This window comes from Gymnodraco acuticeps, unplaced genomic scaffold (assembly GCF_902827175.1).
Source record: "Gymnodraco acuticeps unplaced genomic scaffold, fGymAcu1.1, whole genome shotgun sequence".
Lineage (NCBI taxonomy): Eukaryota > Metazoa > Chordata > Actinopteri > Perciformes > Bathydraconidae > Gymnodraco > Gymnodraco acuticeps.
The window spans coordinates 96525-109376 of record NW_022992275.1 but is presented as its reverse complement, the minus strand read 5'-3'; the positions used below and the strand labels follow the sequence as shown (position 1 = coordinate 109376).

The following is a 12852-nucleotide window of genomic DNA, read 5'->3' as shown; positions in this document are numbered from 1 at the left end:
TCCGTCCAGCACTCTCAACAACAACAACATCACCCTCATCCCCCTGTCCAGCTTCAACCACATGCCCAAGCTGCGGACTCTGTGAGTATACACAAACACACACACGCACACACACACACACACACACACACACACACACACACACACACACACACACACACACACACACACACACACACACAGACACACACACACACACACACACACACACACACACACACACACACACACACACACACACACACACACACACACACACACACACACACACACACACACACACACAACTTCTCAAATATACTACAGATGCTCACACACACAATGTCGTTGTATATTTGCACTACAAACACAAAACTATGCCGCAAAAACAAACAACACGGCACCAGTCGATGTCTCATGTCCATAATAAGAGACCACTTCACCTATTGTTTCATGACTGTGAATAATCATGTGGTCATTACGCACTCGCACACCCTTAAAGACACACACAGAGTTGGATAGAGTGACAAATATGCTCACACACTTGAGTGATTGTAGCCTCATTAATACCACAAGAAAGCCTTGTTCAGGCTCGGTAGATCAATCTGCTTTGATTCATTAGAAGAAACCTCCTACACTGATGTTACTGATGTGATCACACACACACACACACACACACACACACACACACACACACACACACACACACACACACACACACACACACACACACACACACACACACACACACACACACACACAACTTCTCAAATATACTACAGATGCTCACACACACAATGTCGTTGTATATTTGCACTACAAACACAAAACTATGCCGCAAACACAAACAACACGGCACCAGTCGATGTCTCATGTCCATAATAAGAGACCACTTCACCTATTGTTTCATGACTGTGAATAATCATGTGGTCATTACGCACTCGCACACCCTTAAAGACACACACAGAGTTGGATAGAGTGACAAATATGCTCACACACTTGAGTGATTGTAGCCTCATTAATACCACAAGAAAGCCTTGTTCAGGCTCGGTAGATCAATCTGCTTTGATTCATTAGAAGAAACCTCCTACACTGATGTTACTGATGTGATCACACACACACACACACACACACACACACACACACACACACACACACCACACACACACACACACACACACACACACACACACACCACACACACACACACACACACACACACACACACACACACACACACACACACACACACACAGTCGTTATCCATCATGAATGCCAGGCGAATTTACTTTCTGATTGATCAGCAGGGGAGTTTGATCTGTGTATATACATGTCTTTTTTTTTTGCTGTATTTACTTGAGATTTTACAGTTGCCAAGGTGATGGCACGACATCTCTAGGCGGACTACCCATAATCCCGTGGGACTGTCTCAGAGCTAGACCATTGAGTTGCATTCCTGCTGGCCACACTGGGGTTGAATTCTGCCAAACCAGCATGCATAGAAAGGGATTTCCTCCCCAAATCCCATTTTTACGAGGCCCTTGTGTGGTCGCTCAACCCTACTTAACATTCAGAAATGGGGATTTCTAAATACAAGCAGAAATCAATTTATCTTTTACGACCATTTGCTCTGTTCGAATTTTAAACAGCAGCATGCTTCAACAGCCCATCACATAGCATGGTTTCTATATTTCCAGCAACTCTAGTGGCACTATGGCTGGAAATCAGCTTTTTAAAATTGGATTCAGGCAGCAGCGACGCAGTGGCCAGCAGATTGAGAACAGAGTTACCCAAATCTTTTAATCAAAGCCCTTATCTGTTATCTCAAAACTGAGGGACTGTCTCTTCCCATTTTCTCTCTCATATATTTGCATCAAATCTCACATTTCTGGCCATATTGTTCATCCCTATTTTTCACAACTTCCACATTTACTCCACCCTTTATCTTCTTTTTTCTACATCTCCTATCAGGAATTCTCGGTTTTCCGTCATCATGGCACCTTTGTATTCTCCTTTCTCCTAAAATGGTCTCTTTTTGTTTCTTCTTCGTTCACTTCTACCCATTTCCCTCTGTCCTCTTATGTGCCCCCTTCTCCTCCTTCTCTTTCTTCTTGTTCCTCTTAGTTTCTCTCCTCTTCTCCTCTTCTCCTCTTCCCCATCTCTTTTAAGCTCAGTGGTCTCTCTCAGTTCATCCTCCTCCTCTTTGTCCGTTCTGCTACACTAACCTTTGTCATGACCTCCTCCTCCTTTTGCTTCCTCTTCTGTATTAAACGGTGTGTCTTTTATTTTTTGCTGCTCTCTGATCTCAGTATTGAATTTTCTGCTTTTATAAAAGCGACTCATTCAATCAGACGTTGAGAGGTGTCCCTGATCTGATTGGCGGGGATTTTGTGAAATGTGTGTGTGTGTTTTTGGAAACTTCTGCATTACCTCCCTAGCCTAGCCAGCTACTCTTTTTTCAGGATTCCTGCAGTGTCTATCTATTCTATTAGTAATGAGAGATCCGCTGGGTGTCTCTTATTCAGAATGAAACCAATGGAAAGATTTGAAATCCCACAGCTTCTATCCGTGTGTGTGCAAGTGTGTGTGTTTGTGTGACTCACTGTACAATGTTGATCTAGTACTGTAACTTTGCCTATTAACCCTCCAAGGCAAATGCTAAGAATACTAACACACAAACAAACACACACACACACATTCACAGAAACACCACGTACCCTTAGTCACCCGCAACCAATAAGCCAAACTAACACTATCACTGACTTACAGCTACACTTAAATGCAGCCCACACACACACACACACCACACACACACCACACACACACACACACACACACACACACACACACACACACACACACACACACACACACACACACACACACACACACACACCCACACACACACACACACACACACACACACACACACACACACACACACACACACACACACACACACACACACACACACACACACACACACACACACACAAGGCACTTTATCCATACCTCCTGCCTCTTCCAATTCTCCCCTGTGTTTTAATCCTACTTGTCAGTAATTAAGGCTGAGCCGGGGGTGGGCTGGGACGTGGCTATCTCCATGCGGGGGTTTGACTATAAACTGGATTTATAATGGGAGAGCGGGATTAAAACCCACTGCCCCCGCTGCTAGCATCAAAGCATCAATGAGCCCATCTCTGTTCCATAATAGGATTTGTCCTCTGCTTTATTACAAAGGGAGGCCTGTCTTCTAAAAGGCTAGATATCCCGGCTGGCATATAATATGCTGACAAGACATTCTGCTGTTCATCCGCCCTGCTTCTCCTCATGGCTCTTTCTCTCCTCCTCTTTTTTAAGGTGTCAGATCCAGTCAGTGCAGCCTGTAGAGAGTCTCAGCTCTGCGAAACATCACCTGATGAGTTCTATATTGAGTTGTACCATTTAATTAATGCCACAAGTCTTAAATGATTCAGATGAAGGGATCTTTTTATCATTGAATCTACTCGCACTGTTGCACTTTTATACTGTATGAGCAAAGTCTAATGCAGTTTAGCAGAATGCATCAACAGATCATCTAGGAACAAAATCATATGTTCAGTTACATCCTGAAGTGTGACAAATAGCACTGCAGATAAATTGGCTTTTTATCAGTTTTGTGTTAACAACCCATCCGTATTGAAATGTGTTATGGTCTCTCAGAACCTTAAAGTGACGTAACAAATAAATCAGTAGCATCTTGTTCCAGAAAAGTGAGCTAATTTCTTGGGATAATTCATTGACTTATTTTGGGTTTGGCACTTTTTTCCAAATAAATAATTCTAATGTTAGTGTTTTTTTCATGTTCTGTGGATTGTCCCCAGCAACAGGGACATACAAACAATAAGAATAAACTGTAAATATATATTGTTTCCTTTTGTTATTCTTTTTCTCTTTTATTTTTGTTTTGTCCTTTTTACTTGCTATTTGTTTCGTCTCGCTTCATGTCTAAATCTTTCATTTACTCTATTCTATCCCACCTTTGTGCCCCTCTCTCTTTTTTCTCTGTCTTTCTGAATAGATTGTCATTCAGCCTTATGTGTCCTCCCTTTAAAGGAAGTCATATTGTCACAGACCTTCGGGAAATGAGAGTTGGGGATATTACTCTGTGTGTGTCAGTGTGTGTGTGTGTCACCACCAAATCAGTGCCAACTGATACAAAACATTTGCTTTTACTGAGATAATCCAGACACACTTTTTGAAAGGCTTTTCCCTTTCCAAATGCACATTTTAGGATATGTTCTTCTTCTTCATTTCACTCACACACATTTCTTTCTCCATCTCTCTCAGACGACTGCACTCCAACAATCTCCTTTGCGACTGCCACCTGTCCTGGCTCTCTGATTGGCTCAGAGCCAGGCGGGGCTTGGCTCCCTTCACCCAATGCATGGCCCCCGCCCACATGAGGGGCCTCAACGTCCCAGATGTGCAGAAGAAGGATTTTCTCTGCAATGGTAAGCCAGCATCAACACACATACTGTAAACATAATATTCTATTGAAATATAACAGGTCAAGAGTGAAGGACTCACTGCAGTTAGTGCTTCTCTTGGCATGTGATGATGTGACTCTTTCTTAACTCAAGGTGATATTAAAAGAAGCCTCCTCTTTTTTTTGTTTTTGTATCCAACACCTTAAGAATAAAATCCAGGAAAATAACTTTAAATACAAATGGATCTTTGCTCCATTGATTTTGCATCGTTTGGCACAGGGACTATAATACTTGTTCAGTATAATCGAGCCTCTAAAGTTATTTTTTACCTGGAACTATTCAGAAACACCAATGTGTTTATATGATATACAGATTGGATTTAAATGCAAGTTCCCTTTTGGATGTAATGTTGTTGGGAGAAGAAACTCTTTGATTTAGAGTTCAACATCACAGGGGATGTATTAAACATAACGGTCTTTATTACAGGCGGCATTGTTATCATCTACAGACAGCTCAGCATTGAGTTTATCACACAGAAATAATTACACCATGTAGAGCGTGCAATCAGCTAAAAGGCCAGTATAAGAGCAATAGTGTTATCAGCCGCAGATAGTATAGACGCTGTTTATAGGCCTCATATTCAGCTCTCTTTTCTAATGTCAGGCTGTGCTCTCTTTATTAGTACACGCTCCATGGCACACCTCCTCTTTTGGCTCTTTTTTCATTTCTGTCTCTTACCCTCTGAGTCAATAACACCCTGTCTTTCTTTTATTCTTTCTTACTTCCATCACTACATTTGTCATTCCTCTCCTTACTTGATTTATTCTCCTGTATTCTATTTCATATTCCTATCTCGCTCCTTCTGTTCCTAATCTTCAATATATGTTTCCAGCAATTATTTCGTTTACGCTTGATGATGTTTAGCACTCAAATTTAGTTTATAGGTTTATTGCCAATAGATGGCATACTTCCTAAAAAGTATTCTTGGCTGTATGCAAATGCTTCTGATACAACATGAAGACCAATATGAGACACTAAAACTCCACACTGAGGCTTGTCTCATTGAAAGAAACTTGCATAAGAAGATACAAAACATCATAAAGAATAAAACAGAAGCTAATATTTGATTGGAGAATTGTTAGCACTAGTAGTAAAGTAAATGTAGCTGCAGGCAAGGAGTAACGTCCTATTCTCTGTCTGAGTGGACTAAGAAAAGTGTTTTTCAAACAAATGAAAGCAAATCTGTTTCAATTCATCTGTACATTGCTTCCTACAGGTCCAGCACAGACAGAGCTGAGGACTTGTGTTCCCCAGGTGGCGGTGTGTCCAGCCAGCTGCAGCTGTAACAACAACATAGTGGACTGTCGACGTAAAGGCCTCACTGAAATACCAGCCAACCTCCCAGAGGGCATCATGGAGATGTAAGAGTGCTTTATTTTACTTCTTACATGCTACGTGTGTCTACGTTGACTAATTTGGCATATCGTGGATTATGCCCTCTTTAAGTGTATGCTTCTCAATATCCCTACACTATTTTCACAGTTTTGGATATCCAGTCAATATATTTACTCATAACCCATTTAAAACCATATTCTGGCCACATAGCTATGATGGGCCCATAGTGAAATCTCTGCCTGAACATTTTGTGCTTTTGGTGCCACAAAAATCAAAGCAATTTATGTCCTTGTTTTCATTAATTAAACATTAATTTTGTGTGTAAACAATGTGTTGAGATTCTACTCTACTGGGGGAGAAGTTCTGAATTATTCATAAGATTAAAAATAGATATAAGGGAATGTGTAAGCCAGCATTTGAATACAAACATAAGATACTATATATATTCACACATACACACGCAGTTTGTTAACTGTGGTTTTTGCAATGGCATCTTGTTTGAGACTGCAACAGAACCCTTTCTTTTAAACACTCACCTCCCCTTCCTCCCTCCCTCCTCCTTTGAGACTCTTACACACATTTAAACACACACACACCCCACAGTGGGGCGTGTTTGATATCCGTATTGATCGTTGTACCCTGTTTGTTTGTACCGAGGACAGCTGATTGATTGCTCTCTGAGTAAGGGAGCAATTCTCCCCCGCAACGCTACGCCAATACCTCTATATCTCCCACGCATAAGTAATAGATTCACACTCACATACACACCAGTGCACATGCACACATGCAGACACACCAGTTTTGTATGTGCAAACAACTTGGGCACAAATCACACTAACACACACATTTTCTGAGACGGTCAAACACACACACACACATGCACAACTTGTCTGATTCAATCACCTCGGCACAGACACATATGTACACACACGCATATAATTAATAAATACATGTTGTTGCTTCAGCCAGAAACAATATAGACTAATATGATGATGTATTGTCAGTCCTCCAAAGGGGACAAAGTCATCTTGTGTGTGTGTGTGTGTGTGTGTGTGTGTGTGTGTGTGTGTGTGTGTGTGTGTGTGTGTGTGTGGGTGGTGTGTGTGTGCATGCGTGCATGCATGTGAGCATGTGTGTACAACATACAACTGTGCACTTCCAAGTCTTTGTGTTCTAATATGTCTCTTTAAGTCAAAAACATTAATAGGGCAATTTAACAAAACAGGTTGGTCTCAAGGCGTTTTACTTTATTTGAACATCAACCGTGTGTGTGTGTGTGTTTCATTGTGAACATGCTCACCTGCCAGACCCATCTCCATTTCTAGTTGCAGTTTAATCAGCACCTTGCCTTATAGATTGTTTATATTGCCTCTCTAAATGTCTTCCCCTGAATACATCCTTTGATATTGAGCCTCTAAGTGTCTTTGACTCAACCTTGTTTTAAAGCCCCCAGATATAATTTAATTGTTGTGTGTGTTGATTGTCTCCGGCAATGTCAGTACTTATTTGATTCATTTTGACCCCTCAGAAGAAATAAGGTGTTGTTGCTTGCCAGTGCGTGAAGTGTGGAAATGTGTTAAGGGACACGGCCAAGAAACATTTACCTGTTAGGGTTGTGTTGCATTCAAAAGCCAGGAGCATGTAGTGATTCATTTGAAAGGTTTCTGCTATGACTTCAATTACAATGCATTTATTCCTGCTAAATGTGGTCAGATAGATAGATATATAGTTAGATAGATAGTTGGATAGATAGATATATATATATATATATATATATATATATATATATATATAGATAGATAGATAGATAGATAGATAGATAGATAGATAGATAGATAGATAGATAGATAGAGAACAACTTGAGGTCAAGAGCAAGACAGAGTTGGGTCTGAAGAGGAGGAGTAGAGAAGGAAGAAGGGTGAATTAGTTCCCATTTATCATCTTGACAGCTGACCCTGGGGCCGGCCTTGGGACCTCACCGCATCCTCCTCCGTTCCTCTTGATTTTTTCCTCTCCTTTCCCCTGTTGTTTGCACGTTTCCACTCCTCTGATTTCTCCTTTGTTGTCCTAATTTCCGATTCCCCTTCTAGGATTTCTCTTCTCACTTCTTCCTTTTTCACATTTTCATCCAGACCCCATGAAATGGAAAAAAGCAAAGATTTGAAGTAAACTCTGAATTTAACCCATAATCCACCCCTAGGTTTAAGAGCAGCGAGCCACTTTTATATACAATATATTAACGTTATATTAACTGTTGATGTCCACAGTATTACTCAAGGGCAATGTGTTACCTAGACAATCACGAAAACAGAAAGCAACCGACAGTATTTGCGAAAGAAATTGCTTTGTGACTAGTTGGCCAGAGTCTTGAGCAATTGTTGTCCGAAGTCCAGGTGTTGGTTGCTCTGATTCTCATGTTGGTCCCATATAAGTTAATTCCTGCTGAACTGCAAAAATCAACTCCACATTACAGTGACCTTTACTGCTCCCTGCTGCAAAGCAATAACCAACCTGTGGGAATATTGTGTAGATTTTGATTGGAACAGCCACCTCTTGAACTGTTTCTGCTTGTGCTTGACTGAGGTTGTGGGGCAAGCAGGACTTCATGGTAACCAATGACTTATCTGTCCTTGGTGAAATTAAATAATGAAATAACTCAAAATGTATTTTATAATCTTGTCATCTCATGTTGAAGTTGTATTCAAATGTTCTCTTTGTGTGGTTTAGGGATAATGTGCGTGTCTAATTAATTCTGAGGGATTGTTAATCTAACACCTTTTTTTCCCTATTTCTCTCTCAGTCGCTTGGAGCAGAACTTGATTAAAAGTGTCCCAGCAGGAGCCTTTTCAGCGTACAAGAAGCTCAAGAGGATGTAAGTATTGATACAACTGTGCACAAACTCTCAAATACACACACACAATGTGCACAGATGAACACAATTTGACAAGTCTACAATCATGCACCTACATGTATATGCATGAACACGACTCACATTAACCTTAGCAGCAATCTTCTTATACTCACTCCACAAATGATTGCATTGTTTTATTATCTTACTTAACCAGTAAAGTCCATATGATGTAAACTACAACAACTGCACCATCTGAATATCAATGAGTATACATGTAGGTTTCATTATGTCCACTCCTAAAGCATGAATGCGAGCAGAAAATAAAGCAGACCCACTGTAGAGCCTTGGGGCACTCCAAGGTTAAGTACAGTAATCCACCATAAACTCAGCGCATTGACTTTCACAGTCCAACCTGAGATAGATTTTAAGCCAGTCTAATGCTTTGTAAGATGTTAATATGATAATTGACCTGTTCCTGACATTATTTCTATGAACAAGGCTTGAATACTTTTTTTTTTAAATTAGACCTTATTCTTGTTTGTTGACCACATTCTGAATCTTTATTCGAGCAGTTTAAAAGATTTTCATGAAAATACATAATAATATAATATATAATATTTTTTTAAACAAAACATCTAAAAAGTCAGAAACTTTACATTTTCACCAGATAAGTTATGTATCCCCCCGGACACAAACACACTCCTCTAGCTTCATTACACATTCCACACCCACACATAAACTCACTAGTGAAACATTTCCTTATCGTGCAAATGGCTGAACATGTCAGATCTGCAGGTTTTAAGGTTATCCACCACACACACACACACACACACACACACACACACACACACACACACACACACACACACACACACACACACACACACACACACACACACACACACACACACACACACACACACACACACACACACACACACACACACACACACACACACACACACACACAGATGTACAGATAAAGTTTTAACCTCCACAGAAGTGTTAAATAATATATCTTACAGCAGTGAGGTGAATGACATGAACTGCACTTAACATGCCACTGCTGCCAGTTTCTGTCTCTCTCCTGTCACTAAACTCTCACCCTGTCCATCACTCTCACTCCCTCTCTTTTTTTCATTTACTTTACATATTCAGACCTTCTACATGTTTGTAGTCATGTCCCCTTGCCTTGACCTCTGCTGATGTATTCTCTCATGATCATTTGTCAGACAGTTCTAGGACATTTACACAGAATGAGCCCCATTAATGTACACTCTCTTTCTCTCTCTGTCTTCTCCCCCCAGTGACTTGAGTAAGAACCAGATTTCTGATGTTGCCGCAGATGCTTTCACTGGCCTCCGCTCCCTCATCTCACTGTAAGTATGACACACGTGCTTGCTATGACCAAATACCCAGACAGGGAGGTAATTGCATTTCCAGACATTAAGCAAATAAAATGTTGTCGAGGTTGACAACCAGACCACAATGCTAAAGAGTGTGCGTGTGTGCTACATGTGGATCTTTGCATTTTGTCATCTGTGCAATTGTGTACGTGCCTGCAATCAGTCTGTGTGTGTGTGTGTGTGTTGTGTGTGTGTGTGTGTGTGTGTGTGTGTGTGTTTGTGTGTGTGTGTGTGTGTGTCTGAGGTTGAATATGATAAGAACATGAAGGACAGTTTAATTTGAACCAATCTGGAGCATGACAATGAGACGGACAGACAAGAAGGGTTAGACAAGGTGAACGCTGGATTTTAAGACTGAACACACACACACACACACACACACACACACACACACACACACACACACACACACACACACACACACACACACACACACACACACACACACACACACACACACACACACACACACACACACACACACACAGCAGAGTCAGTTGAACAGGAATATCACTGCAGGCCAGCTAAGGCGTGATTTAGCAAAGTACAAAATTGCTCAAGTGAATTAAATGATTACAACTGCAATGAGAAGCACATCTCAGACATACTTTCAGTTTTCCACGATCACTTCTGAAGAATGATTCAACTGTGTATTTAGTAAAACAAGAGGTTGTACTAAATTACTGTGATTTTATAATCTGACCAATGTCTTTGTTTCCATTCCAAGCAGATAGGTTCAGGGTCTTCTCCGCCTTTAGGAGAGCCAACTGTAATTTTATGAAAGATGGGTTGGTCAAGGAAGGTCATTTTAAAAGGCATCTTGGTTGAAGGTGCCATTTTTGTATTAAAGTGTAGCAGCCCAGTAAAATCAATATATCTTCAAAGTTTATGGTTTTGTTGCCTATGAGTTGAATAAGCTTATCATGTTCAACACAGGCATGTAGGAAATGAATATGAAAGCATAATATGATTCAGGGTTTCAATTGGGATAGGCTGGCTGTAAGAGTTACTGGTTAAATCATGGCCAAAACATCATGTCATGATCAAAATTAGATTGTAAGATTGATGTGTTTTAAAATATGTATGGTTGCAGAGTAGAGCAGGAATAATGTCCAAACAACAAATGATGTAATGTGCTGCGCAGCCTCCTTCATGTGTGCGGACAGCCTCGTAAACACTGTAAGCTAAATGATGTTGTTTTGACTGTCCTGTGCAGGGTGTTGTACGGAAACAAGATCACAGAGCTTCCCAAGGGATTGTTTGATGGACTGGCTGCCCTACAGCTACTGTAAGTACTGTGTGTGTGGTCTCTTGTTATGTGTGTGTGTATATGTGTGTGGCCCAAAGAAAACAATGAAACACATTATTCAGTAAATAAAAGAAAATCACATTCAAAGGTTTAACTTAAGAGGAAACTGTATTGGTGAGAATTTGTAACTTTAAAAAAAAAATTGATTAAGTGGCAACCAATAAACATGTGGCCTGTAAAATGAATTACCGCCTACAAACATATAGGCTTCAATGCAGATGATTTATCGGCAAGGAACATAACCGCTGTGTGGCATAAGTCACTGTATACCACTGAATTTTGTGGCCAAGAAGAAAAGTACCTTGAGGTCAAGAATATGAAAAACTAGGATGGAAAAATACCAGCCTTCTTTGGTTGAGTCAGACGTTTATATCATCTTAATAAGGAGGCCACATTTACCTGCAGTGGCAATTAAATTGGCACCAATTGGAGCATCATAAAGCTAAATAGTACTTAAGTTTCCTGATTAAGATGATTTGGTGGCGCAGCATGAGAGAGTCATATCTACAGTACATTACCTTTGTACAATGATCACAGCTACGGCCAATTTTATGTGCTTCAATATACAGCATAGTGGACGTTTTATGAGCAACAGCCCATCTCGGTAATCATCACAATTGCACAGTGGCAGCTATAGTAGCATCCCCTATGCATGCATTAACGCTCCATCTGTCCTGCATAGTGTGTGTGTACACAGAAAACTATTTTCTAAATGATCAACATGAACCAAACTGATGAACTGTAATAAAGATAATGTGATCTCCCATAGTTCTTCTAACAATTAGTGTCAACAACTATTAATCGTGAATAGGTCCTCATGGGCAGAGGTTCACACTGCAGCAGAGGTTCAGCATGCAGTAAAGATGTGTTCTCCTATAACGGCTACGTTGGTACTGTATGTGGCATATGGTCCCTGCAAATGCCGCAGTCCACTGCAGAAACAGCTCATGTTCTGGGCTTTTCCGTCGTAAAGGGAAGTGAGGCAAAGAGAATGAGGACGAGTGAATGTAACCCACAAACACCTTTTACAGGCTTAGGTGGATCATTGGGATGCATGGTGCATAGTCAGACACAGAGAGAAAGGAGGGGAGGGGGGTATGGACAGATGAACAAATGGATAAGGAAGGACATAAAGAAAAAAGACATGGATACAAAGGAAGAAAGATATTGATGAAGTGCAGAACATATTAGAAAAACAGAAGGAGAGGAAATGTGTTTTGTATATGTCGTGACATCATTAACATTTAATATCCCCGCATTGGAAACGCATCCCCTTCACACCTTGTCATGATGATGTTAAACTCTAAATGCTTTATGGTTGCTTATACCTAAACACTTGATGCCTTAATTGGATAATTCAAAACCAGTAGCTCTGCATGTTGAGCTGCTTCAATGGATGAATAAATAATGTACTGATTGACGACTTAATATTCCTCTCTTGCC

General features: G+C 40.6%; 1 protein-coding gene across 2 annotated transcripts in view; it reads left to right on the top strand.

Annotated features, from left to right (window-relative positions):
* The window catches only part of slit3 (slit homolog 3 (Drosophila)), a 235637-nt gene that overhangs the window by 167814 nt on the left and 54971 nt on the right, over window positions 1-12852 (top strand). For both annotated transcript variants that reach the window (XM_034207325.1, XM_034207326.1), the window contains 6 exons: window positions 10-81; window positions 4309-4472; window positions 5725-5869; window positions 8644-8715; window positions 10002-10073; window positions 11317-11388. In XM_034207325.1, the coding sequence (XP_034063216.1) occupies window positions 10-81; window positions 4309-4472; window positions 5725-5869; window positions 8644-8715; window positions 10002-10073; window positions 11317-11388 (597 nt within the window). The remainder of the gene's footprint in view (window positions 1-9; window positions 82-4308; window positions 4473-5724; window positions 5870-8643; window positions 8716-10001; window positions 10074-11316; window positions 11389-12852) is intronic.